General features: G+C 37.6%; 1 protein-coding gene across 1 annotated transcript in view; it reads left to right on the plus strand.

The window, feature by feature from the left end:
- The first annotated feature begins 18,926 nt into the window (after nucleotides 1-18,926).
- The window catches only part of Cntn1 (contactin 1), a 91,687-nt gene continuing 84,769 nt past the window's right edge, over nucleotides 18,927-25,844 (plus strand). The window contains exons 1-2 of the mRNA XM_042055736.1: nucleotides 18,927-19,035; nucleotides 22,319-22,451. Coding sequence (XP_041911670.1) covers nucleotides 18,927-19,035; nucleotides 22,319-22,451 — 242 coding nt within the window. The remainder of the gene's footprint in view (nucleotides 19,036-22,318; nucleotides 22,452-25,844) is intronic.

The raw sequence follows: 25,844 nt of genomic DNA on the forward strand, positions 1-25,844 counted from the left end.
ACATGGTAGAATTGCATATCTGGTATGAATAAAAACTGGTATTAAGTAAGAATTACACTTACAATATTTAGTCTGTTTGTATCTGGAAAGTTTTATATCTAATTTATCTTTTATCGTAAGTAAGGAAAAATATAACTATCTGTCTTCATCAAAGACTCCATCAAAGACTCCAGAAGGATATAATATTACCTAAGTAAACAGGAAGTGCATTGTACGCAACTTCCAAAACTTTAAAATTGATAGAGACACCTTGCTGCCTGGACCCTAAGTTCTTCTGTCACATTAGGGCATCCATCTTCAGCCAACAGGCCCATAGTATCTGGTAGACTTTTCCATGGAGCAGGAAATTTGAAAGACGGTTTCACCTATATTAACAGTTTGTCAGTCACTTTCTTCTGTGTTCTGCTGAATATATGACAGTTTTTTCTGCGAAGCAGGAACCCTGAAGGCCATCCCATCTTTTGGAAAGTTTAGCAGTCACTTTTCTGTGTGTCCTATATGTACATTTTATATAACATACCATCAAGCAGTCCCGGCAAGAGCAGTTTCTTGTCCAAATGGCTAGCCTTGTCACAGTGAAAGCAAATTCCATAATGAGTTTTTTGGATGCCCATCAACCTCTCTGAAATATTTGGTATTGCCAGAAGACTGTTGAGAAAAGTCTAAGTTGTTGAAATATTTTAAGTGCCATATTCTGTAAGACTTTAAAAGGTTTGAAAAAGAATATCTATCCTTGTGAAATATATCTCTGTACAGCTAGAAAACCTGACTAACATGACTACATTTTGACTATTATAGGTGAATATTATTAATCTGTATTTATTAATTATACATTATATTTTAAGTGAGGTACACAAACACAATATCTTAAACAAGACCAGAAATACATATAAACAGTGTAACAAATTAGCCTTAAATTTGTATCAATAGACCAAGATCCATACCGATGCAAAACATTCATATTTATATCAATCCCCCATTTTTTTTTAGAAAGAGATTGACTGTGACCATTTGACCATTTGTAATCAACTCCCTTTTTTGAAACAGGCATTTATAAACAATCATCTGGGGAATTTGTGCATATTTTTCTCCAAACTGTTTCCTTCTGGTTATTGGGCAAAATATTTTTTAGGGTTCACGGGTCCCTTTTGGCGGATCTTGTTCCATTAAACCACATTAGTTTGTAAGGAATCCACAGGTTTCCATCCTCTGTGGAAACAAAAGCAGAACCTCTTTTCCAAAGTAATATGTCCTAGACTCAAATTTTCAAGTCAGGAAACCTTAAAAATATATATGTTGGTTTAGCTTAGCAGCCCTCAGAACTAAATGTTTCTATGTAGTCAAGAAACCCAGAGGAAACATAATAATATACATAATCCAGACTCTCTGTGTATTTTCCATCTCCCCCCACCCCTAACAATTCTATGCCAAACTTTGCATAAGCTTCTGGTGATTTTAAAGGAAGTGAAGTCTGCATTTTTTGCCTACTAGGAAGAAGAGATCATAAATAATGGACAAAAGTGTTAGGTCCTGCTTGGCTGTTTGTGTCCTTCCTTTAGGTTTTTTTTTTTTTTTTTGAATTGCCAGTAATTAGAAAGTCATGTTGTTTGATATGTTTACTTCCCCCCCCCCTCTGTCTCTGTCTCTCTCTTTTTCTTTAACATCTCAAATTTTTAAAATTTTAGCTAAATAAATGAATGAGTAAGGTGGATACCATATTAGCTCTGGGGGTCGGTGATAGTTTGAGATACGCTATTCTGCATTCTTTTCCACAATGCAGACATTCCTAAAATGCAGGGCAAAAGCAATACTTTGTACTTATGGTAGCACTCAAAGGTTCAGTATTCCTGAACATGCAGTGAGAGAGTGTGAATCTAGCATACCCTTTATTCCACATGGGTTTTACTTTCTTGTGCAGAAAATAATGTCTCTTGTAAAACATTTGGATGCTTGCAGGTTAAATTCTTCTGCATCCATTAAGTGTTTTAAAAGAAATATTAATCACGTATCTAATTACATGAGCCATGAGCCATGACCTATTCTGTAAGGTGCAGAGTTATCAGTTCCCAGTTAACACCCACATCATCAAAAAGCCTGCCGACATTGCCCTCAGTCATCCCGACTTTGTAATTTCACATTCTCTTCCATTTACTGCTGTGTTGGAATATTGTTTCTCTTTCCCCATATGCTTCGTACAGTCTGGTGGCAAGATGTTTTAAAGCTGGGCTCTTACCACTTGAAGACCATTGTGCTCCTAGCTCTGCCGCTAGCTGAGCCACAATAGATCCTATTCTGGCAAACAAACAAAGCAACAACAACAAAAGCAGATGCTACTTACAGTTCCTTTCAGAAAAGAAATGCTTTCCTTGGACGTGTACTGTATTCTTTTCTCGGAGCACTATATTCTGCTAGCATTTTTACTAAATGCATCTGATTATAACAATGAGCTGCTCAAATTCCAGTAACAGTACTGCATTGAAGGTTAAACCAAAGTCATAATCCTTAAAGGTAGTTTAAAGGAGTCACTGGGAAGCTAGAACATTCAGAACACACTGCATTAAAATTTTATTTAATAATTCAGTACTACACTGGAGAAGTATAAGATTTACATGAAACTGACTAACGAGCTTAGCATTTAAATGTATACCACTCTTTCACTAAAGGATTAGAATTTTTTTAAATCCCAAACTAATTTCATTTCCAAAACCTGTCACTCACTTCCTGATTTCAATTTTGCTAATCCTAACAGCGGGTCTCTGAAAATGGATTTCAGACCCTGTTCACAGACTTTGTAGCTGACACTTTGTAAGGATTAAGAGACCTCAGCAACACCAGGAGAGTTTCATATTGATTTCTTGAACAGAAAGAAAAAGCCTTCAGTAGAAGGTAATGGTGTCTCTCACCTAAAATAGCCATTGTTTAATTGTCATAAGACTTCTGTCATCATCTCTTAGAAGTAGCCCATGCAACATTTGTCCCTGAGACCAGAGAAGAGTAACAAGGGTAATACATTTTAGGTTAATTATTCTTTTCTAATAACCTTTCCCTAGCTGTGCTGGAGATAAAGGAGTATGGCCTTCTGTGTGTCAGTATCCCTAAAAATATCCTTTTATTTTTAAAATAGTGACAGAAGAACTTGTTAATAGATCTCTTTCTCCATCAGTGCAAATAAGAATCATGGTCTTGATGGAACAGCCTGTCATGACATGGAAGTTTATGTAACTCCTTTGTAAATGATTGTTAGTCATTAAATACTTACTAATGGTGCGATGGATTGTTTTGATTAATTTATTTGGAAGATGTTAATCCATAACAGATCACAAGAGTCGGATGGCATCATCACAGCACAGAAATGACAATCTAGATATGGACCAGATTTCTCAAATGACAACCTTAGAAGTGATTTCTTCCTCAACATATTTGTTATTAGTTTATAAGAGGCCAGTGATCTTTAGATGCTAGCTTTGTAAGTTGTAACTTAGTGGGACCACATTGATGAAAACCTCTTAGTTGTGCTTAATTCTAAATCTTATATAACAACAATATGGATTGACTTGGCAGGGTTGGAGGTGTTCACTAGACTTCCTTGCTCCTCTTCCCAGTGTGGCCATAATGAATAAACCTCCTTTCTGTTATTTTCACTATGACTTGTCTCTTCAGTTGGCCTACTGAGGATGGGTATGATGTGGGATTTCCCTATGCATGCTGTGAATATGTTTTATTGCCATTGGTTAATAAAGACACTACTTTGGCCTATTACAGGGCAGAATATAGCTAGGCGGGAAAACTAAACTGAATGCAGGGAGAAGGAAGGCAGAGTCAGGCAAATGCCATGTATTTGCCCTAGAAAAAAAGATGTGAGGTAACAAACCACTAGCCTCATGGTAAAATATAAAAGAATAGAAATAGATTAATTTAAGATGTAAGAACTAACTAGGAATATGCCTGAACTGTTGGCCAAACAGTATTATAATTAATATAGTTTTGTGTGATTATTTGGGTCTGGGTGGCTGGGAAACAAAAGATCAATTTCTGATTACATGGGTGTTGTCCAAGCATAGCTTGCTCAGGTTTTTGGAGTCCATTCTGACCATCCTGTTAAAGTTTGACCTTTGTAGAAAGAGGCAGTGTCTTGTGCTTTCTCAGAAAGTTTCCTTCTATACAGAAATCTTTAAGATTTCAGAATCCTTGAAACAAATTCATACAGTTATCCGCTAGAGACTTAATGATGTGGATTCTTTTAGAGTGGTTAGGCTTTTTTCTGCTCCTGGGGTACTTAAACTTGGGAAACTAAGGTGTCAGGTAAACAGCATTCAACAAACACTACCCCATGGGGCCAGTGGCTTTCAAGTTCATTGCTTTTCATCCGGCCCGGATCCCACATGGTTAGCTTTACACCCGAAATAGCAACTCACAAATTGCATTCACTTAAACACTGCCTGGCCCTGTAGCTCTAGCCTCTTACTGGCTCTCACATCTTGCTTAACCTATTTCTAATAATCTGTGTAACACCACAAGGTGTTGGCTTACCGGGAAAGATTCAGCATGTCTGACCTGGTGGCTAGCTTCATGGTGACTGACCAGAGAGGAGAAGCATGATGATTGCCTCACTTCCCTCTTCCTCCCAGCATTCTGTTCTGTCTACTCCACCCACCTAAGGGCTGGCCTATCAAATGGCCAAGGCAGTTTCTTTATTAACCAATGAAATCAACACAAAACAGAAGACCCACCTACATCACAGTCTCACACAATGCTTAGAGTATTTCCTGATCCCGTATTTAATATTTGCAGAAATATAGGCCCAGTGTTGCAAGCTGCCCAGTTGTTGAGCTGAAAAAAAGATAAGACTTGTCTCTCTTCCCTGTTTTACTACATCTTCCTATGTCTTCCCTGATACTTTGATCTCAGAGAAGGAATTGCTAAATAACATTTTAGTCATGGGAATTTTTTTTTTTGTTTTATTTAACTTTCTAGAACACTTGCTCTGTGTGGGCACAGCTAATTCTGTGTTTGCCCCACTTTCCAAGACTACCTGTAAAGTTGATGGGTAAGTGTGACACTCCTTCCTTTCACAGGTCATCAAAGGGAAAGACCTCAAGGCTGAGCTCACAGCAGGCTCTTTGCCTTCTTGGCCTCTGTTTGCCAGTCCTGTCTCATTGGTATGCCCTGCTGCTTTCCCACCAAAGACTGAACTGTAGCAATTTCCCTTGCCCTCTAATCTGAATAACTGAGCCCCATTACCCTTTCACACTGTTGCTAGTGGGCCTCACATGCTGCCTGGTTTGCTTTGCACATGTTTTAGCTAAGTTAACCTTTGAGAATGATCATCTCATACAAGTAACAGCTTTGACATGGTTACCTATTTGCATTTCTGTCTACCTTCCCCTTCACCAGGAAACTCATCCTAAATGTGTACAAAACCTATGGGAGGGTTTAAAGTTAAAACACTCATTTGGTTATATTTACAAACTTTGACCGACATACCAGTTAATATCAGTGTTTTTTATTTATATCTATATTTGATACTATTTTTATCATGCAACACTTAAATAAAACAAATCTGTTAATTTTTTTTCTTCAGGACATTTAACTGATTCTCTTTCCTCCTGAAGAAATATTTTTCATTCTTCATTATTTTTCATATACTGACGTAAAAATATTTTATTACAGCAGCTTTTTTCTTGCCAATCTTGCTTAATGAAAACAAGGATAAGTAAATTAAATATTCTAGATTTAATACAGATCTTCTAGGCATATATTTTTTGCCTTCCCAGAAATCTTTGATAAATTAAGTTTTATAACTGAAAATGAGCTATTCATTTATAATAATTATGTTCTAAGTATTGCCTGCCTATAATGAGTTAGCAGTTTCCCTTTTAGCCCAATAATTCAGTTCACATTCTAAAGTTAGATGATTTATGCATTAGAGTATAATCATATACTAAAAGAAAAATATTTTCTTTTCAAGCAATTAGTATTCTTGAGAATAAAGACAATAAAAATTTTCTCAAAATCCATCCTGATGGAAATAAACCAGATTTTCTATTTTTATTCAAATATTGATTCTGTATTTACTCTTTTGGCTAATATATAATTTTCTGTTGAACACTGAAGCGTCGGTATTTTTCGTTTAAATCTGATTTCTTTATTTTCTATTATTTTAGACTTTATTTTATTTTAAAATATTTTGAAGATTTATTTACTTTTAATTATTGACTTTTTATTTATGTGTATGGGTTGTTTTGCCTGCATATGTGTGTGCACCATGTGTTTGCAGTGGTTACAGAGGCCAGAAGAGGATACTAGATCCTGGGACTGGAGTTACAGGTGGTTGTGAGCTGCAATATAGGCTCTGGGAACAGAACTGGGATCCTCTGGAGGAGAAGCTAGGGCTCTTAACTACTGAGATTCCCAATATGCTTTTGTCATAAGGAATTCCAGGTTCCCTTTGTGGGTTCTTGGTCTTGATAGAGAAGAGGGAAACTTGATTATTTTCTATATGTTATGTGCCTTTATTGGGGGGGAAAGTGCATTTAGTGCATTACAAACTTCAGATTCTTTTCTTTTACTATGTTTCCTGTCCAAGTAAAAGCATGAATTCTAACTCTGTAACTATAACAAGTATATTTTAAGGGAGATTTTATTATTATTTCAAGACTCAGAAGCTTTAAATGAACAGATACATGGTAGTTTGAAATGCAAATTAGGACACAGGTAAAATCTCCATTGGCTCCACTCTTTATTTTGTATTTGCATACCTCGACTCTCTCCCTTGAATGTACTATCATGAAAATCAATAAATAACACTATATTTCTTTTACATATACCTTGGCAATAACTATCACACTGTGTGGTCAGAAAGCCAATAATTTCAAGTTCTGGTGCCTCAAAAGACATATTAGTTTCCTTTCTTTTGCTCTGATAAAATACACATACAAGATACATACACATGTACACACAGAGACAGAAACCTTAGAGGACAAGACATGTATTTTAGCTCATTATAACAGGGAAGTCAAGTCAGCAAGCACTTCCAGTAGTTCTTCATATCGTGTCCCCAATCACGAGCAGAGAGAAACGAATGTGCACTTGCACCTCTTTGCTCATTCTCCTCTCTATATTTAAAGAATACAGGACCTAAACCCAGAGAAGAGAGAGGCACATAGTTAGCAGGTTTTCCCACTTCAATTAATGCAAACAAGACAATCGCCCACAAACATGCCCACAAGCCAACCTGATCTAGACAGCCGCTCACTGAACCTCTTCACAGGCTGTGCTAGACTGTGTGAAACAGACAATTAAAATTTAACATTATACACACATTCAGTAACGGTTTTGGAATTCGAGAAATCAGCAGGACAAGCAATCCAAGAGCCTTGGCAGCTTCCTGGTGGAAGAAGATGGGATGGGGAGGAATAGAAAAGCTATGGCAGAAGGAGATGGGATGGGGAGGAAGAGAAAAGCTAACCTTTCTGAGAAGTCAATAAGTGTCAAGTTCAGTACTGGGTCCATGGCCTATTGCATGATGGGAGACATCACTATGAAAGAGGGAAGGTTAGACTTGCTGAAAGAACCCACAAAACAGGCTTAACAGACTGCTAGCAACCACACACAGGAGGGGACCTGTCTCACTATAGTTATTCCTTCCATTTTCTTTCCATCTTCTTTCTCCCTCCAATTTTTTTTTTATCATGTCTCCATGTACATCATGTGTCTTCTGACTTTAGGCTGCTCTTCTTTATGTAGTAAATGAAAATTGTCTCCTTACTGAAAGCATATTATATACTTGTCTGAATAAAGGAAGTGACTGTGGTCTCCTTCCAAGTGACATTATCAGCCATTAACCAAGACACTTGTCAGGAGTTTACTGGCCATTCACAAGGCAATTTGTGTCAGAAGACATTAACTTGTCAACTTACTGGGATTCCTATGTCTCAAAGGGACTCCCCGACACAAGAGGCATCTATTGCTCCATGAGAATCTTACAAGCCATGGATCAGGATGAGGTCAAGTGTAACAAAGTAGCTGAGAGAACTATGTATGTGTCTCAGATGATTCTTGGAGGTGTTGACTTCAGATGTCGCCTTACTGCCTTTCTTCCTGTCTAACATGTTGTATCACTATTTGTAAATCTTTGAAAACATATTCTCTTAAGTTGAAACTCCTGTTCACTGGGTATCTTTGTAACACTCGTGGATACATTGTTTTTCCAAGAATTCAGTAGAAATGGTTGAATTATAGTTAGCGAGTCTTACAGCTTGGAACACAGTATCTTCACCTTCCCCTTCTGCTTACATTGCCATAGTGCTGTGTTTGCAGTGCTTTTGTTAAGATAACCTTCTTCTCTCAAGTGAATACGGCACAGACCTCAGTATGATTCATTACGCTGACTCATGTGCCTGTCTATTAACCACTGGCCAGCGAGTTTCTTAAGAGCAGACACTTGTACTTTGCTTTTCGTTTTTCATATCTGAGACAATGAAACATTTGTTATGTGCCCACACTACCACAAGGCTATTCCAAAGTGCTGGATGAAATCTAACACGGCAACTATATGGTCACTATTTTTTTTTTTTTTTTTTTTTTTGCAAAACTTACCAAAGCAAGATATTTTACTAGATTGCAGCATAATTTTGTTGCTTCGTTAATGAAACTTGTTCTTGATTTTAAAGCGGGCTCGCAAACTTTTAAAGAGTTGAATACACCAAACCTATCTTGATCTTTGCTGAACGATATGTATAGAGATGTTCTGCAATAAGAAAAAAATGAAACATTGAATGAGTAGCTAAAAGAACAGGAAGGCAAGAGAGTGGTTACATTGAGTCTTGACTGAACTGTGCAGCAAGACCCTGCTTAAATAGACAGACAGACAAGCAAACAAACAGACAAAAGCATAATTGTGGTTTTGTTTGTTTGTTTTTTAACAAAACACTGAAAAGTCATCCTGTTATGCCATCCTCTAAGCTTCTAAAACTTTTACAAAGGTTATCTTTATTATATGATCTTAGGGATGGAACCCAGTGCCTCCAGTAAAAATGTATTAATTAATCTTTCAATCTATGCTACACCTAGATTTAATTCATTAAAATAATCTATTTAAAATGTTGACAATATAGCAGTTTCAGTAGATGACTGGTGTCTTTTGTGTTGATGAAGAAAAGAAACCTGCTTTACCACTACCAGACTGCCCAGTTCTTACTAGCGTGAGCATTCTGGGAGGGAAGGGACCTTGGGAGTTCTCTCATTGCACTAAGAGTATTAAAATCAGAAAATGGAAAAAAAAATCATTGTCCCCAAATGTTGGCGGTTTCCCCTTCTCTCCTGTTTCCCCCTCCTCTATTCCTCCTGATTCCCCCTTTTTTCCTATCTCCCCATTATTCTCCCTTCCATTTCTTGTCTTATCTTTTTTCTTTCTTTTTTTGCTTCTAAGTTATTTTCTTGTCTTTTTCTCGATGCAGGTGTTTCATCGTACTCAACTGCTGTAAAGCTTCTCTTATTTTTGAAGACTGAACCATCTCTTCAACCGAAGATGAAAATGTCATTGCTGATCAGCCATCTCCTGCTCATCTCCATTACATCCTGCCTAGCAGGTAAGAAAAAGCCTTTGTGTATTCTCATAAATTATGTGGATACAATCAATATGTGTCTTACCATGAAATATTTCATGTGATATCAGAACTAATATCTTCTTTTGACATCTGGGTAAGGTTTAATTAGTAAATAAATTTTATATCCTAAGATGGGCTTTGTTTTTATTTTTTTTCAATTAAGATCTTATAAGTTTTTGCCTGCTTTCTTTGATAAAATGCTCATACACCTGTGAACTTTGTATCTCTGAAAAGGAAGCACTTGGTATGTCACAGAGTGGTCAAATTTAACTTACCACAGTTTATGTAGCTTTGGAAGAGACAGGTGTCATTTCTGTCACCTGCCTACACTTGAATGAACTTCGGTACCTTTAGTAATAATAAAATGTAGCAAGAAATTAAAAAATCTTACGTTTTAAATGTCTTCTTTTGTCTTTAATATAACTTATTCACTTGTCAGTTACCATTAAGCTTATGTAGCTGTGTTTAATAACTGATTCACAGATTTCTAATAACTAGTAAGCACATAACTATGATGAGTATCCAGCATAACGCAGAATCTGACAAATCTTTCCCTTATTTATTCAGTTTTAGAAAAATAGTATCCAAATAGTCTATGACACTTATGGGCATAGAAAGAATAGCATAGCTGCTTTGAGCTCTCAGCACAAAGATCGTGTTTCTATCTTTCAGAGGAAATATGAAAATTCAGGAATATTTCCCACAAGCATAGACACTAAGTTTTACTGGCAGTAGTAAGCTTCCTAATAATTATTTTTTTCCCAAACCTCCATCTCAATGTTTTTTTTAAGTGAGTATTTGTGGAGCTGTTATTCATCAGAAGACATACCTATATTTAGTCATCTCATCCACAAATCTGCCAGTCTCTTTAAGGATGTACCCGAAGACTTTTCTATTGCATTGACAATTTACTTAGTTCATTTCTTTGCCTGATACAAGGCCTCTTTGTAGCCCAGGCTGCCCTAAAACTTACTGGGTGGCCAAAGATGACCTTGAACCCCTGATCCGCCTGTATCATCCTTCTGAGTAATGGAATTACAATATGGCCAGCTATTTATTTTTATGAAAATAAAAATAATGTGTTTTTTTTGAGGAAATGGTAGTTTTTATTACACTAATTTCATAATTTGGTGAAAATAATTTCTTTAGTGTCAACAGTGGTAAAGATGGAGCCATGTACCAAGCTTTGACTGCAGCAGCTGGAGCCTTCCCTCAATCTTTAAGACCTAAACTCAAGTAAAAACAAATCTTTGATTTTGAAGCCAAATGGTAATTTCAAAACAAGCCCGTCCAAAGCTTGTGTATTAAGAACATAGGGAAGGGGATTTACAGAAAACGACATAGCATTTGAGCAGCTGTTTAAGCTTCTTACAAAACAATCACAATGGTCTCAGTGGCAAACAAAGGCACCATGTTGGTGACTCTCAAGTTACATCCCAGGGCTATCCTAGAATAACAAAATTTTCCCTTCCTCTCTTGTTGTTAAGTATGAATAAAGGATGGATCCAAAGATGCCTTAGGTCAGATAAGAGCAATCCAGGCACAACTAGTTTAGCACAAAGAGGTGTCCTGCTGATACCCCTAGGTAGCTGGGTTTACAGTTAGAAAGGGCGAAGGCCTTGAGTAAGTGCTCCTGGTGTTGGAATTCTTGACTCTCAGAGACAGAGGTGAAGGGACTTTTCCTTTCCTTTGCCCCCATCCTGTTCCTCCTTTTTCTATCCTGCCTTACTTAATACTTAAGAATTTAATGACCATGGGAAATATACATAGACACAAGAATGATATGCATGCACATATATAATTGCATGTGTGATGTATTTATAATGAATAAAAAGAAATTTTATATAGTGGATTGACATCATATTATAAATGAAATAAAAATTATTTATTATTCTACCAAATTCATACTAATTCTATTGATTGTAAATATTAGTGCTGCTACAATATAATGTAAAAATAGGTAAGTAATATTCACATAGGTGTAAAGATACATCAATCCTAGTGGGGTTGAAAAACACCTCAAAGAATTGCTTTTACTTTGCATAGAAATTTTCTTCTTCTTCTTTCTTCTTCTTCTTCTTCTTTTTTTTTTATTTTTTTAGAGTTCACATGGCACAGAAGATATGGTCATGGAGGTAAGATTTAAATATTTTTTGTAAAATAATTGATTTCTGCTTTGTTATGATAATTCTATACTTGAAGGAGAATGATTATTGTTATGTCTATTAGAAATCCTATAAGGTATTTTTTTCTTAAACAAGTTGTTTGATTGTTGAAAGACATCACACACACAAACAACTTCCCCCCCCCACACACACACACACAAATACTCTCCCCCACACACAAACACACACTAAGGGGTTTGGGCAGGTGAAAACTATTCAGTGTGGTCTCCATTTTATCTTACATGCTTTGGAGCAAAACAGTGCTGTGAAATTTGAACTGATGTTTAAAGATTGCTTAACTTTTTCTGCAAGCCTCTTGTTTGCTTCAAAAAAGAAAACTCAAGTTAGCGCATTTGGAACCTTAAGATTCAGTGCAGTTAGGAGCCGACAGATGTTAGAATCTACTGCTTGAGATGTACCGAATGTAACGACCAAGCCTGCAAGTGCCGAGTCTCCTGTGATTACTGGTTCCGCTGAAGTAGAGGCACTCAAAAGAAGACCAGCTTGGATTTGTTCTCCAGCTGGAACTCACCAGCTAAGCTTGCATTTTTACATAAAATAATCAACTCCTGTGCGCTTCTGTTTTTGAAATGTATAAATCAAGGGTTTCGTATGGCAAGAAGCACACGAAGAACACAGCAAATACAGCTGATGTCATGACTCATAAACTATGTGCTCAGTGGCTGCTAGCTCACTAACACTTGTGACCGGATAGAAAGCCAGGAAGAACTCCAGAGCATCCAGTATCTAGTGTGACAATTTCCATGACAAATCTAAATGACGCCGTTCAGACTGAGAAGGATTTCCACTTGGAGGCTTAAGAAACAGAAGGACAAGAAATGATTCACTCAAATACTATCAGTGCCATTTCTCTTCCCACCTCATGAGCTGGGAACCACTACATGTAGATTTTATAAAGATCACTGGCAGAGCTTTCTAGACTTCACGAACCTTGTCATAAGTAGGAAATATGACAAGGTTAATACTTCTTGAAGTTAATACAATCGAAATATGCTTCTAAGGAATTATTTGATAACTCAAGGAATGCATAATGATGGAAGTTGTTGATAGAAGCCTGGGATATTTTAACATTTAGAAGTGGTATAAATTCTAAATAAACAAGGTAACTTGATAAAAGATTTTTAGCTCCCCATCCCCGAAAAAACCACTTGTAATTTCTATAGAATATTAATAGGAATTTCATTAAAAATACTTTATTTTCAAATAAGTCATTGGAAACCCTTCTGCACAGTAAAGCATAATAGTTTATATTTAATTGTGGTTAGGGTTTATAGTGCTAAAAAAATAAGTGCAGGCATTTCATTGAACTGACACAATAAAATATCTGGAACTCAGTGACAAAAAACATAAATTTATTTTTCACATCTCTCACAAATAGAAGCCAACCTCAAGGTGCTGGAGGGGCTGTGGTCTCTTGGACTATGGTCCCCTCTCAGCTGCCAGTAGCCCCACAAGCTCGTTTGGCTATGAAGGTATAACTTGAGTGTCTATCTCCAGCTGCTCCCATATGCCCCCAAGCTCAGTTAACACTCAGCTGATAATCACTAAGGACTCCCTCATATGTGTTAAATTTGTGACTTTTCACTTAGGGTGGAGTGTTGAGCCTGCCCACCAAAACCTGCACTCCCCTGCACACCCATTTCCCCTCGCCTTAGTCATGTCTCAGGACACCTCACTCCCCAAACCTCTAAAATTCTTGTGCATTCTGACTTTCAGGTGTCAGATTTTATTCCTATTACATGGGGAGATTCTAAATGATGAGGAGACAGTTCCACAGGCTCCTCCTATAGCCCACTCTACTGCTCATGTCTGCACTGCTGTGACCTGCTGACATTTGTAGGATTCCACATACCTGCCCTTCTCTTGTGCAGTAGGGCTGTTTCATCTAGTCCATCTACCTTGTAGCCACAGAAAATGTCCCTCCTTTCTCCATTGTCAATTTCTCCTTCTTTATGGCTATCACTATCGACACACATATATTCCATGTTGTGGGCAAGTTGTAATGACTGCCTTTAACCCTAGCACTTGAAAGGCAGAAGTAAGTGAATCTCTGTGACTTCAAACCCAGCTTGATCTACAAAGAGAGTTCCAAGATACCCATAACTACAGAGAGACGCACTGTCTGAACAAACCATTAATAATAATAATCTCGTCATTTTCAAACTCTGTACTTAATATCACATGTGTTCCCTCTACCTGATAGCAATAAAAGAACAAAAAATGCCTTTGCCTGTGATTGTTCTTTTCAATTCCTTGATCTGTCTTCTCTTTTGAATATAGCAAGCTTTAAGACCAGTAACCAACATTGTATCTATGACACCCACAATGTTCAAGTAGTTAATGCAGTGAGCCACCTTCCAACTTCCCCTGTAGTGCACAGTTGGGCTGTCAATAAAGACAGAACAGGATTCTGAGTGAAGAGGGGCATTTCTTTTTTCTTCTGTCTTTCTCTTTTTAAAACAAGAGAATCTTTACCAGACTCCTCTGAGATACTCTGGGTTCTCTCCAGCCAGAAAGCTATACCTTTCTGGTGCTGAGAATATTCCCAGTAATGCCTGGAAGTTTTGAAATGGCTTGAGGTTCCAAGGAGGCTATAAAGACATGACGGAGGCCAGCAATACTGCTGTTGGCTATATACCCAAAGGATGCTCAATCATAACACAAGGGCATGTGCTCAACTGTGTCTATAGCAGCATTATTTGTAATAGCAAGAACCTGGAAACAACCTAGATGCCCCTCAACCAGATAATGGATAAAGAAATTGTGGTACATTTATACAATGGGGACTACACAGTGGTTAAAAAAATGATGTCTTAAAATTTCTTATGCAAATGGTGGATCTAGAAAAAAACATATTTAGTGAGGTAACCCAGACCCCAAAAGATAGATACAATATGTACTCACTCATAAGTGGCTTCTAGACATTAAAAAAAAAACCAACCTACAGTCCACAACCCCAGAGAACCTAGACAACAAAGAGGACCCTAAGAGATACATACATGCATCTACAGAGGAAGGTGAAAAAGGCAAGATCTCCTGAGTAAATTGGGAGGGTGGGGGTTATGGGAGAGGGTAGAAGAGAGGAGGGGAGGAAGGGATAGGAGTGGAGAAAAATATATAGCTCAATAAAAATAAGAATAAAAAGACATGATAGACTCTCCTTGTGACATAAAGCCAAGCAAAGAATTTAGTCTCTATAACCCAATTTGCTAATCTAATCCTCACCATCCTTTCAAAAATTGGATTTATGCACACCTGTTGAGAAGAACTCTGAGAATTGCATTGTTGGGGTGGTAAATTAGTGCATTGTTACATCTTACCCATTACCCTAAGTGGTAGTAGTACCAGAGCATTTCGAACCAAGGCCTAAATATCTTGATTACCTCAGTGAAGGATGAATACTTTGTAGAAGTTTGTGCTCAGCGAATATAATTTTCACCTCATATAGATAGTTTATTGTAGTACAATGGAGCTTAAATCACTCTTGGCTCCATAGGGAGAGATATTGTAAACATCATAAGAATTCTCATAATAGACTTCGCAAATTTTGATTCCATTGTTTTGTTTCCCAATAGATTTTCTTAGACTCATCTGACAACATACTTATGTAAAATTCGGTTTAATAACAGATTGCGATGACATATTTCAAAGTGAAAAAAAAATGGAATTTGTCTCAAGATAGAAAATTCACTAAAAATAACTCTCAAGCTTAAAATGCAATCTTATTTCAATTTCTAGAAATAAAACCAAATAGCAAGATTACAGAGGACTATCTCCACATGGGAAAAGTACGAGGATACTATTTTAGCTTATGCCGCTGGCTGATTTTTTTAGTCTATGGACATGAAAAACGCCCTGAAAGAGCAACCGTAGCATTTGATTCTTTCATCTGCAGATTTTATTTCAAATATGCATGTGTGATCTTTTTCTTTTTTATCAATGTTTTTAATCAAATTGGATAAAGTAATCGCTTCTAAGGTAGAGAGTTATGATGGCTACTTTAGATATAGGGAAATGAAAGGTTTTTTATAAAAATGAGATTGTATTAAGAAAAACAGATCAAAAGAAAATGTGTTAATTAGGTTTTTGGGTTACCTGAGATGTATTCCCCAACTTTGTGTTCCCTTTCCAATGCATCAAAAAATGTTCCCCAGATCTTCCTTCTAGACCAGCAAGAGACAGAGGCACCCATTTCAGCAGACAGAGTAGAGCTGCCTAAATGGGTCCTGTGCTGAGTCTCATGCTGTGTTATCCCCAAAAGATCTTCCTTCTCTGGGGCTGAGCACTTCTATTGAGTTAGAGGACCGTGGAGTCACCATATAGGGTGATGGGGTTGGATTCCTGCTGAGCACGACAATGGTCCTGACATGCAAAGAATTGCAGCCATAACTGCTGCTCTTAAGGCCAGTTTCAGTTCCCAATTAACATGTACAAAATCAGTGAAAAACTTCACAGGGAATCTAGTTTCTTATCCACGGTAGAAAATTCTAGAAATGTAAGCAACATATATTCATGAAACAGTATAGCCCTATCCTGGAAACAAGAAAATGTAAATATTTTAAATGTGAAATTTTTCCATTTGAAAATTAATCTAGCTTGCTTATTTTACCTCACTAAGGTTTCATATCTGTCTTTAAGAAGTTAAATGCTGATGGAGGGTTGGAACATATACATAAATCATTTGTGCAAAGTATTGCCATTAAGAAGAAAAAAACTTTTTTTCATCTTAACTGATTTGAATTTACATTTAATGGCGATACAAGAACAGTGAACAGTGTGTTGGCCAAGACAACTTAGCACGTGCTTGTAAACCAAGACACTTCCAATCTACTGGGAAATCCCAATTTCTACTGGGAAATCTAAGTCTAAAAACTGGGGAAATCTTGACATATGCCTAGAAAAGTCTGGCCAATGGATAGGAGTTCATGGTTGTTCCCATCTTTCCTCCTAGTCATCATAGTAGTGACCTTCAGAATTACAACCTTCTGCTCACTGAAGGCCTTTCTGGGAAAGGCTATTCTGCCTTTTTTTATTTGCTTTTATTGAGCTATATGTTTTTTCTCCACTCCCCTTCTTTCCTCTCCACTTCCCTTCTACTCTCTTCCATGATCCCCATGCTCCCAATTTACTCGGGTGATCTTGTCTTTTTCTACTTCCCATGTAGATTAGATCCTCACTGCTGTCTAGGTTCTCTGGGATTGTGAATTGTAGGCTGGTTTTTCTTTGCTTTATGTCTAAAAGCCACTTATGTGTAAACACATATTATATTTGTCTTTCTGGGTCTGAGTTGCTTCACTCGATATTGTGTTTTCTAAATCTATCCATTTGCCAACAAATTTCAAGATGTCATTATGATTTTTTCTGCTGTGTAGTACTCCATTTTGTAAATATACCTCATCTTCTTTATCCATTCTTCTGTGGAGGGGCATTTAGGTTGTTTCCAGGCTCTGGCAATGACAAACAATGTTGCTATGAACATAGTTGAGTATATGTCCTTGTAGTATGATTGAGTACCCTTTGGTTATATACCCAAAAGTGTTATTGTTGGATCTTGAGGTAGGTTGTTTCCTAATTTTCTGAGAAATCACCATAGTGTTTTCCAAAGCAGCTGTACCAGTTTGCAGTCCCACCAGCAAAGCAGAAGTTTTCCTTTTCCCCTACAACCTCTCCAGCACAAGTTGTCATCAGTGTTTTTGATCTTGGCCATTCTTATAGGTGTAAGAATATCAGAGTTGTTTTGATTTGCGTAGAACGTGGAGAAATACGGGAGAGTGTTTATCCTGCTATGTTTCTGTTTTTCTTTGGGCCAGTCTTTTCTCTCCTCTGTCTAATTTCTCTCTTTCAGAAGAGAAAATCTTGCTCTCTACTACTATATATTAGATGAGCAAGTTTGTTTATTTTACAGGAGCTCATAGTTAATGATTGCAGATTTTTAAAATCTGGAATTTTGAACATTGTTGACACTGTTGAAATGTTAGGGACTCAGGGAGATACATCAAACATGTTTGTCTTTTGAATTGAATGTGAGAATTTAAGAACCAATAGTGGAATTTTATTGCTTACCGTGATGGTTTTGGATTTCATGTTGCAAGGGGCTAGATTAGTAGTTATTTATCTTACTTGTTGATGTAACCAGATATAAAAACACCTGCAGTAGTGGCTCTCAAGTGTGGGAGTGACACCTTTGGGAGTTGCATAGTGGATATTTGCATTACTATTCATAACAGTAGAAAATGACAGTTATGAAGTAGCAATGATAATTTGATGGTTGGGAGTCACCACAACACGAGGAATTGTATTCAATGGTTGAAATATTAGGAAGAACCATTGACAACTGGATATACCGCTGTGTCTGTGGAGGTGATTCTAAAAAGGGTTAGCTGAGCGTGAAGAACCCACCTTCACTTATGTGAGTGGTGCTACCCTAAAGGCTGGAATACCAGAAATAATAATTATATGGAAAATGAAGACATGATCACTAGCAAAAATAAATAAATAAATAAGTAAATAAATAAATAAATAAAAAATAATTCTGCTATTTCTTAGAATGTCATAGTTTGAACACAATATTGATTTTCAAACTAAAAATGAAGAAAAGCATGTGCAATTAAAACATGGTGTCATATATAGACTATACATTTTTAGTTTATTCTCCCTTGAAATGATTTATTGGTTTATTAGCTAAAATATTTCCTTGGCTTGATCGTTAACTTTAAGTATAAATTTGATACAATACGGAGTTCCCTGACAGGAGAGTGTTTTGTTGTTGTTTTTATTTTGGTTTTTATTTTTGGGAAGATAGTTTTAGTGAGGAATTGTCTAGATCAAGTTGGGCTGTGGACATGTCTGTGGGGGAATGACTTCATTGCTTTACCTGAAGTATGAGAACTGCCTATTGCGAGAAGGACTGTTCCCACAGCTTTATTCCTGGACTGTATATGTGTAGATAAGGGTTGGGGGGAGTAAGCATATATAAACATTTGAGCGTTTATTCCCTCTGTATGTTGACTGTGGTTCTGACTAGTTGCCTTGACTTCCTTGCAATGATGAACTATAATCTAGAATTGTGAACTAAATAAGCTTTTTCTTCTAAGCTGCTTGTTGTCGAGGTATTTTTATAACATCGAGAGAAATGAAGCAGAACTCCTGGGAGCCCAGTTACTGCTGGGTAGACACCACTGACAGAACAATTAGTTCAACAGAAGATGCTCTCTGTGAAACTTTGGAAAGGACACCAAAATGTAAACATGATCTAATTTAGTCTAAGTAGTTATACTCAGGAATGCTTTTTTTATTTTTCAAAATGTAAGCATTTATATAGCCATGATATTTCACTATCAAGTGTATAATGTCTGTGTTTCTTGATCTATTTCCCTTAAATTTATAAAACAATTCATTGGCAAAAAAAAGAAAGAAAGTAAGTAAAAAAACAACAACAAAATTTAGAACCTAACTAATCTTATGTCAGAGAAGTCAAGTCACTTCAGTCTGAGTTATATTCAACCACAATCTAAAATTATTTAATGGAAAATTCAGAAATAAACAGACGAGAAATTTAGAAAAAGAGAAAATTTTCAACAATATTTTTCTTTGACCTATAAAACTTTAACCATAAATTCCTTAATATTTATATAAGCTGCAGAGTTGCCTTCACATTTTATATATAAAATTACTAATATATCACAAAAGGTTAGGGCCTGGCCACTCTTAGGAGATGGCATTTCCTTCAGACAATATCTCAAAGGTCAGTGTTAGAGAAGATGATAGCTACCATACGCTTGAGTTTACCATCTATCAAAAAGCAAGCTCAGAGCCCCACCTGGGCATTTCTCATCAACAAATGAGGCTTCTATTGCTGAAAAGAGGTTTATCCAATCAAGTTGTTGGCCAAAGGGGCAGCATGGGAACCCCCCAAACAACCCAGGCTATTGCCAAGACTATTGATTGTCTGCCACAAACTGACTGAAGACAACATACAGAAGTCATACTGAACATACAGAACCCAAAGCCGTCAAGCTGGTGCCTATATAGTGTCATTACGCCAACAGACTACTATTCATGGGCCTTGAAGGTACTCTTGATGCTACCAAAGAAGAGATGTGAACGCAAATCCAGCTACAAATCCTTTAATTTACAACAATGACCTGCGTGTAAAATACAATGGTGCAAGAGTGGTACAAAGCTTGTGGGAGAAACTAATCAATATCTGATTGGTTTTAAGGCACACTTCATGAAATGGGACCCTTACCAACACCGCTTGGGTGGCCAAGAAAAAAACCTGAGATTAGATCAGCCAGGGATCTGGGGGAAAACTAAACACTTCTGTTCCACTAAAGGAACATAGCTATAAAGCGACCCTCACAACATTCTGCTATACGCATAGCTCAGTACCTTGCTCTGCCATCATAAGAGAAGCCTCCTCCTGCACAAGACAAGAACAAATACAGGGACCCAAATCCAAATAGAGACTTAGGGACCTTAGAATGCATATTCCTAAATGAGATGTCTCCATCAAAATCTCATCATCAGGGCTCAGGGAACTCTGCAGCAAAGGAGGCAGAAGGGATGGAAGACACCAAGTAAACAAGACCTTTCATACATAGCAAGTCCAACAAACATAAGCTCCCAAAGACTGTGGCAGCCGACACAGGACTGACAGAGTTCTGTCAGAGAGGGCCCTAAAACTGAAAGGAATGGACACATGCTCTGATCCCTAACCCAAAATCTATCTACAATTGACAAATACTTGCAAATGAAAAATTAACTTCCTCCCAATGAATCTCACTTAGTAAACAAATTAGTCTTAAAGGTCAGCCCCAAACCCAGCAGTATACGGCCAATACAAAACAAACTCAATGGTATTTTGCAAGTCCTTTGTCTTATAATGTTGAGACAGAACATTCTCTTTTTTTCTTTATTTTTTTATCATTATTATTATTATTATCATTAATTATTTTTACCTGTCGGCTCTTTTGTTTTTATTATAACTGGTTTTGTGTGTTTGAGATTCCTGTTTGTGTGAGTGTGTATGTCTTTGAGTCTACATGTATTTCTTGTGCATTTCCCTTGGCTCTTTCTCTCATTTTTGTTTTTATTTGTCCTACGATGATGTGTTTTTTTTTTGTTTTATTTTATTATGTCTTATTTTATTTACTATTTCTTAGACGCTTGTTTATTTTCTTTGGAGAGGTGGAAAGGGTGTGGATCTGGTTGGAGAAGAACTGGGAAGAGGAGGGGACTGTTCTAATTGGAATATATTGTATAAAAAGCCTATTTCAAATTAAAAAAAGGTGAAAAAGAGTAAGCTGGGGTAGCCTGACATAATGACACTTGTCTGGAGGTAGAGACAGGAAAATCGGGAGTATGAGGTCAGCTTGGCCTACATGAGACTGTCTTAAATAAACAAAAATCAGAAACAAAGACAAAACAGTAACAATAACAACAACACAAGCGGAGGAGTGAACCATGGTTTGCTTCTATTGGAGCGCCCTCAGGGCAGAATTTCCTGCCTTTGGAGGCACATGGCTCACTACTAAGTCCCTCAGAGCCTATGACTCTCCGCTGTTTGTAGATGCTGCTACACTAGCAACACGCCTCTTCAACCTTTCCTGCCATTTCATTTCTTCTTCCTTCCAGAGAGGACTTTGTGGACAAGTGTTTCCCTTGTCCAGGTATTTGACAGGCACTTATGATGGGTTTCAAACCAGTTCATCAACTCCCATACTCATAATGTTTTATATGCGGTCACAAATGACAGATGAGTATGAATCCTGGCCATATGTTTGAGGAGATGAAAATTCAAAGGAGGATGATCTCCGCCAGAGCATTCAGGAATTCCTTTATCACTTCATTCTAATCTTCTAAAATCGTTAAGCACCTCCTTTACATTCTGGACAACCAAACAGCTGGGTAGCAGGGCACAGCGACTAAAGAAGACACCTGTCCCTAAGCACTGTCAGCGTGGGGACAAAGAAGATTGCATCAAAAATCAAAGCAGGCTTGTTAAGTCCTACAGCTTAAGCGGGGAACTATAAGGCCACAAAAGGGAATCATTTAGACCAGGGAGGATGAGAGGCAGCCTTCTGAAGGAATTAACACCAGGCCTACATCCCAAATGTACAAAATTTGATAAGAAAATTAGGATTATGATTTTAGAAAGCTGAAAAGCTCAAAGCTCAGGCAAGAACCTTGAGGCTAAAACGTGTGTGTGTGTGTGTGTGTGTGCGTGCATGCATGCATGTATGCATATGTAAGCGTGTGTGCACATGTGTGAGTGTGTGCATGCACCTCTCTCTCTCTCTCTCTCTCTCTCTCTCTCTCTCTCTCTCTCTCTCTCTCTCTCTGTGTGTGTGTGTGTGTGTGTGTGTGTGTGTAGGGAGACAGAGAGCTGTACAGACATAGCTGGCAAATGGTACATTTAGGGACCCAATGAGAGACAGGTAGAAAAGAAGTGCTTTTGGTGAAACCAAATTCTCTTTGGCTTACAAAGTGGTATGCTATAAAATCATCTTGTTTTTGTTTCAGTTTCTGAAGAGGACAAAGGATTTGGACCCATTTTTGAAGAGCAACCAATCAATACCATTTACCCAGAAGAGTCACTGGAAGGAAAGGTTTCCCTCAACTGCCGGGCACGAGCCAGCCCATTCCCAGTTTACAAGTAATGCACCCCTCTGCTCTTTTCAGATGGAGGGCTAGGGCTTCAGAGAGCAGGAGACACTGTGACCTCAGATCTTTAGGGAAATCTCTATTACATGTCTGTAAGGTCCATCGACTCAAATATGGAATACCCACTACTGAAAACCTTATCTTATATTTATATACATAATAGTTTTCTTAAATGTATGTAAGAATTTATTAATACACAGATTATACAGGTTGGTTTGATATTATCTAATGAGCTGTGCTTCCAAACAAAAAATGTTACATTAAAAACCATATGTGTGCATGTGTGTGTGTGTGTGTGTGTGTGTGTGTGTGAAGATAAATTAATTTTATATACACTGTCCTGGATAATAACAAATCTATTAGTAACTGATAATATTTCTATATTAACTACATTCAAAAGTTTGCACAATTAATTCCAGAAGGTGTTACTCTTTTTAAGTGATCTCCAACCTCTATATATCTCTGAGTGCACAGAAATATGTCATAGCCAGGCAGTGGTAGTACACGCCTTTAATCCCAGCACTCAGGAGGCAGAGACAGTTGGGGGAAGTGTCAGCTCCTTCTACAAAGTGAGTTCCAGAAGAGCCAGGGCTTCACAGTGAAACCCTGTATCAAAACACAAAACATCAAAACAAGAAAATGTGTCTTAAACATTTCTATCTTCGGAAAACTGCATGAGCAACTCTTTCTCTGTTACTGGGTTACTTCTTTGTTGTATCATTAAAAACTTGGTTAGAAGTAAAAAAAATTTTTTTTTTGCTACAGAGAGTTTATAAAACTGGACCAACAATTTAATCTGACTCAAAGACTAAAAGTTGACTAAATACCAGCGAATTTTAATTTTTTGTGAAGTGTTTTTATGGAAGAAAACCAAGTGATGGGGAAATGGGACTGAAGTAAACAGTTGTCACCTGACTTAATTGAAGTATATCAATTAATAACTAAGTGTCTGATAGTAGACATTCTTCCTACTGTAAAATAGCTTTCTATTGTTATAAAAAGTTATTACCAAAGAAAATAGCCTTTTTCCACCACTTAATTATATTTGTGTTCATTTTCTCTTGCCTCTGGCTATAATTACAAAATTACTACTAAGGTAAAATATGAATTTAGATATAAAATCACCATCCTTCTGAAATCATTTTTATTGCTTCAATTTCTTGCATGGGAGCACAATATAAATTATGAATAACACATTTGTTCTAAGAAGCATTTGGTTGCTAGACTTACTGCAGTGGCCTCTTCACGTAGTCCTGGGCATGGACTGGCATTACTGGCAGGTTGTGGAGATTTATCACAGAAAAAAATTACAAGAAAAGATGCTTAATACTACGTTAGAGACATTGGCTTGCCTGTGTAAGTGACGCACAGATGCTGGACCAAAACAAAGGCGTGATGCTCCAGTTAGTGTGAAATCTCAAGCCCATTTCAGGGATACAGATTCCACGATCCTGTCTGCACTAGCAACCTCCAGACTGGCTTGGAGGCCACCAATCAGCAGGAGCTGTGCTCAGTGTTTCTAGGAATACAGTATGAACAGGGCTATTGTCCTTCCCCACACAGAGGCTGTAGGAATGGCAAACATGTAATCTGGCAAACATGTCAGTGACTCCACCCCACAGGTTTTAGCCAAACAAAATGCCCAGCTTGAGCTGGCTTGACTGTCCATTTATTAATATGTCCTCCTTGAAGCAGAGGGAGCCAAGTAGATGCTCAATCCTGATAGAGAGGTGGCTACATCTGACAACAAAAAAAAGGGGAAGAGAAGAGGAGAAGGACTTGTTTGGTGGTAACAAGAAATGCCTGAAGTTTTTCCAGTGCACTAAACTACAGGGCAAACTGCACTGCCTTAGGTAATCATGCAATCTGTCCTTCACATGTAAGTCTTGTATTTGTAGCACGCTCAATCAGTGGTGATTGCTTATGCTGCACGGGGGCACTTTTTTTTTTTTTTTTTTTTGGTTTTTCGAGACAGGGTTTCTCTGCAGCTTTAGAGCCTGTCCTGGAGCTAGCTCTTGTAGACCAGGCTGGTCTCGAACTCACAGAGATCCGCCTGCCTCTGCCTCCCGAGTGCTGGGATTAAAGGCGGGCACCACCACTGCCCGGCTAACACGGGGGCACCTTGTGAGGTAAGATGCATAACAAGTAACTTCACTTGCCACTAACCAGCCTTGTCACACGTTCCCCCATCTCCACTCCCAGGCAGCAAGCACTGCAATATAAATACACATCTAAAGGCATGCCTAGGGATTGCAATACCCATTTCTGAAAGCCAACAATGGACTTACCTAACACAGTGAGGTAGGAAATTATATGATGTCCCAAACAACCATAGACAGAGGAGGTCAAAGCAATAAACATGAGTTTCAGCCAATAACGTGAGGGAAACCCCAACCACTGCACTGCCTGACTGAGAAACACGCATCATGGTCCCTCCACACAGCTTGCTTGGATTCCAGCAGCTCAGTCACACATAGCGCTCCGCGCTTGCTTTAGAAATTAGCTCTGGCAGTAAAGTTATACCTGAGAAATATCATAAACACATCCCGACATCATGCGCTTTCACCATTATCCTTACCTGCATCAGAAATGTATTTGGCACCCCAAAAGCAGCCACAACTGCCCCCTAAACTTCAGGGTAAGGACTCTTGTCTGATGGTTTTTCTGGGACATCGTTTTAAAAGACAGACAATGACACCGCATGGGATGATTGTAAAATGGTTTCTTACTATCATCTTAACTGAAAACTCTCTTCTTTATGCATTCTTCTCAGCAACTCATTCAAAAGACAAGACAAGACAAAACAAAACAAAACAGCAGACTTCCATTTATCCCCTTTAGTGGGTGGTATTCTTAGCCACACTATTTCTCATTGACGCCACTATACATAGGAGTATATGGTGGAGGAAAATGCCTTCCACAAATGTTTCCCCTAAAGAAAATCTGTAAAGCATAAATGAACACTAAATCCAGGCTGAAGAACTTGTGATTTTGCTTAGTTGTAGTTTAGAGTTAAGACTCAACGGAGTAATTTTAAACTGTGGGATCGCCCCCTGGTGGTCAATGTGTGTTAGTTGCTGAGCAACTAACTCCTTTAGTTTTATTGGAAAATCGCTGTTTTTTTTTTTTTAGCCAGATAATGATAACTTATGTTTTAAGTCTTCTACAGATATGTTTTTAATAATTTACACTATATATATACATATATGTATATGAAACCACATATGCAATGAAGTTAGCAATGTATGGCTATCAAATATGCTCATGTCTAAACAATAAGAAATCAATTTCCTGGAATGAATCTCAGGAACACGTTTTTCTTTTAGGATGCCTCATTTAAGATGAGGGGATGTGTCATGAGCCAGCACTTACATTTCAGTACCTT

Source organism: Arvicola amphibius, chromosome 9 (genome assembly GCF_903992535.2).
Source record: "Arvicola amphibius chromosome 9, mArvAmp1.2, whole genome shotgun sequence".
Taxonomy (NCBI): Eukaryota; Metazoa; Chordata; class Mammalia; order Rodentia; family Cricetidae; genus Arvicola; species Arvicola amphibius.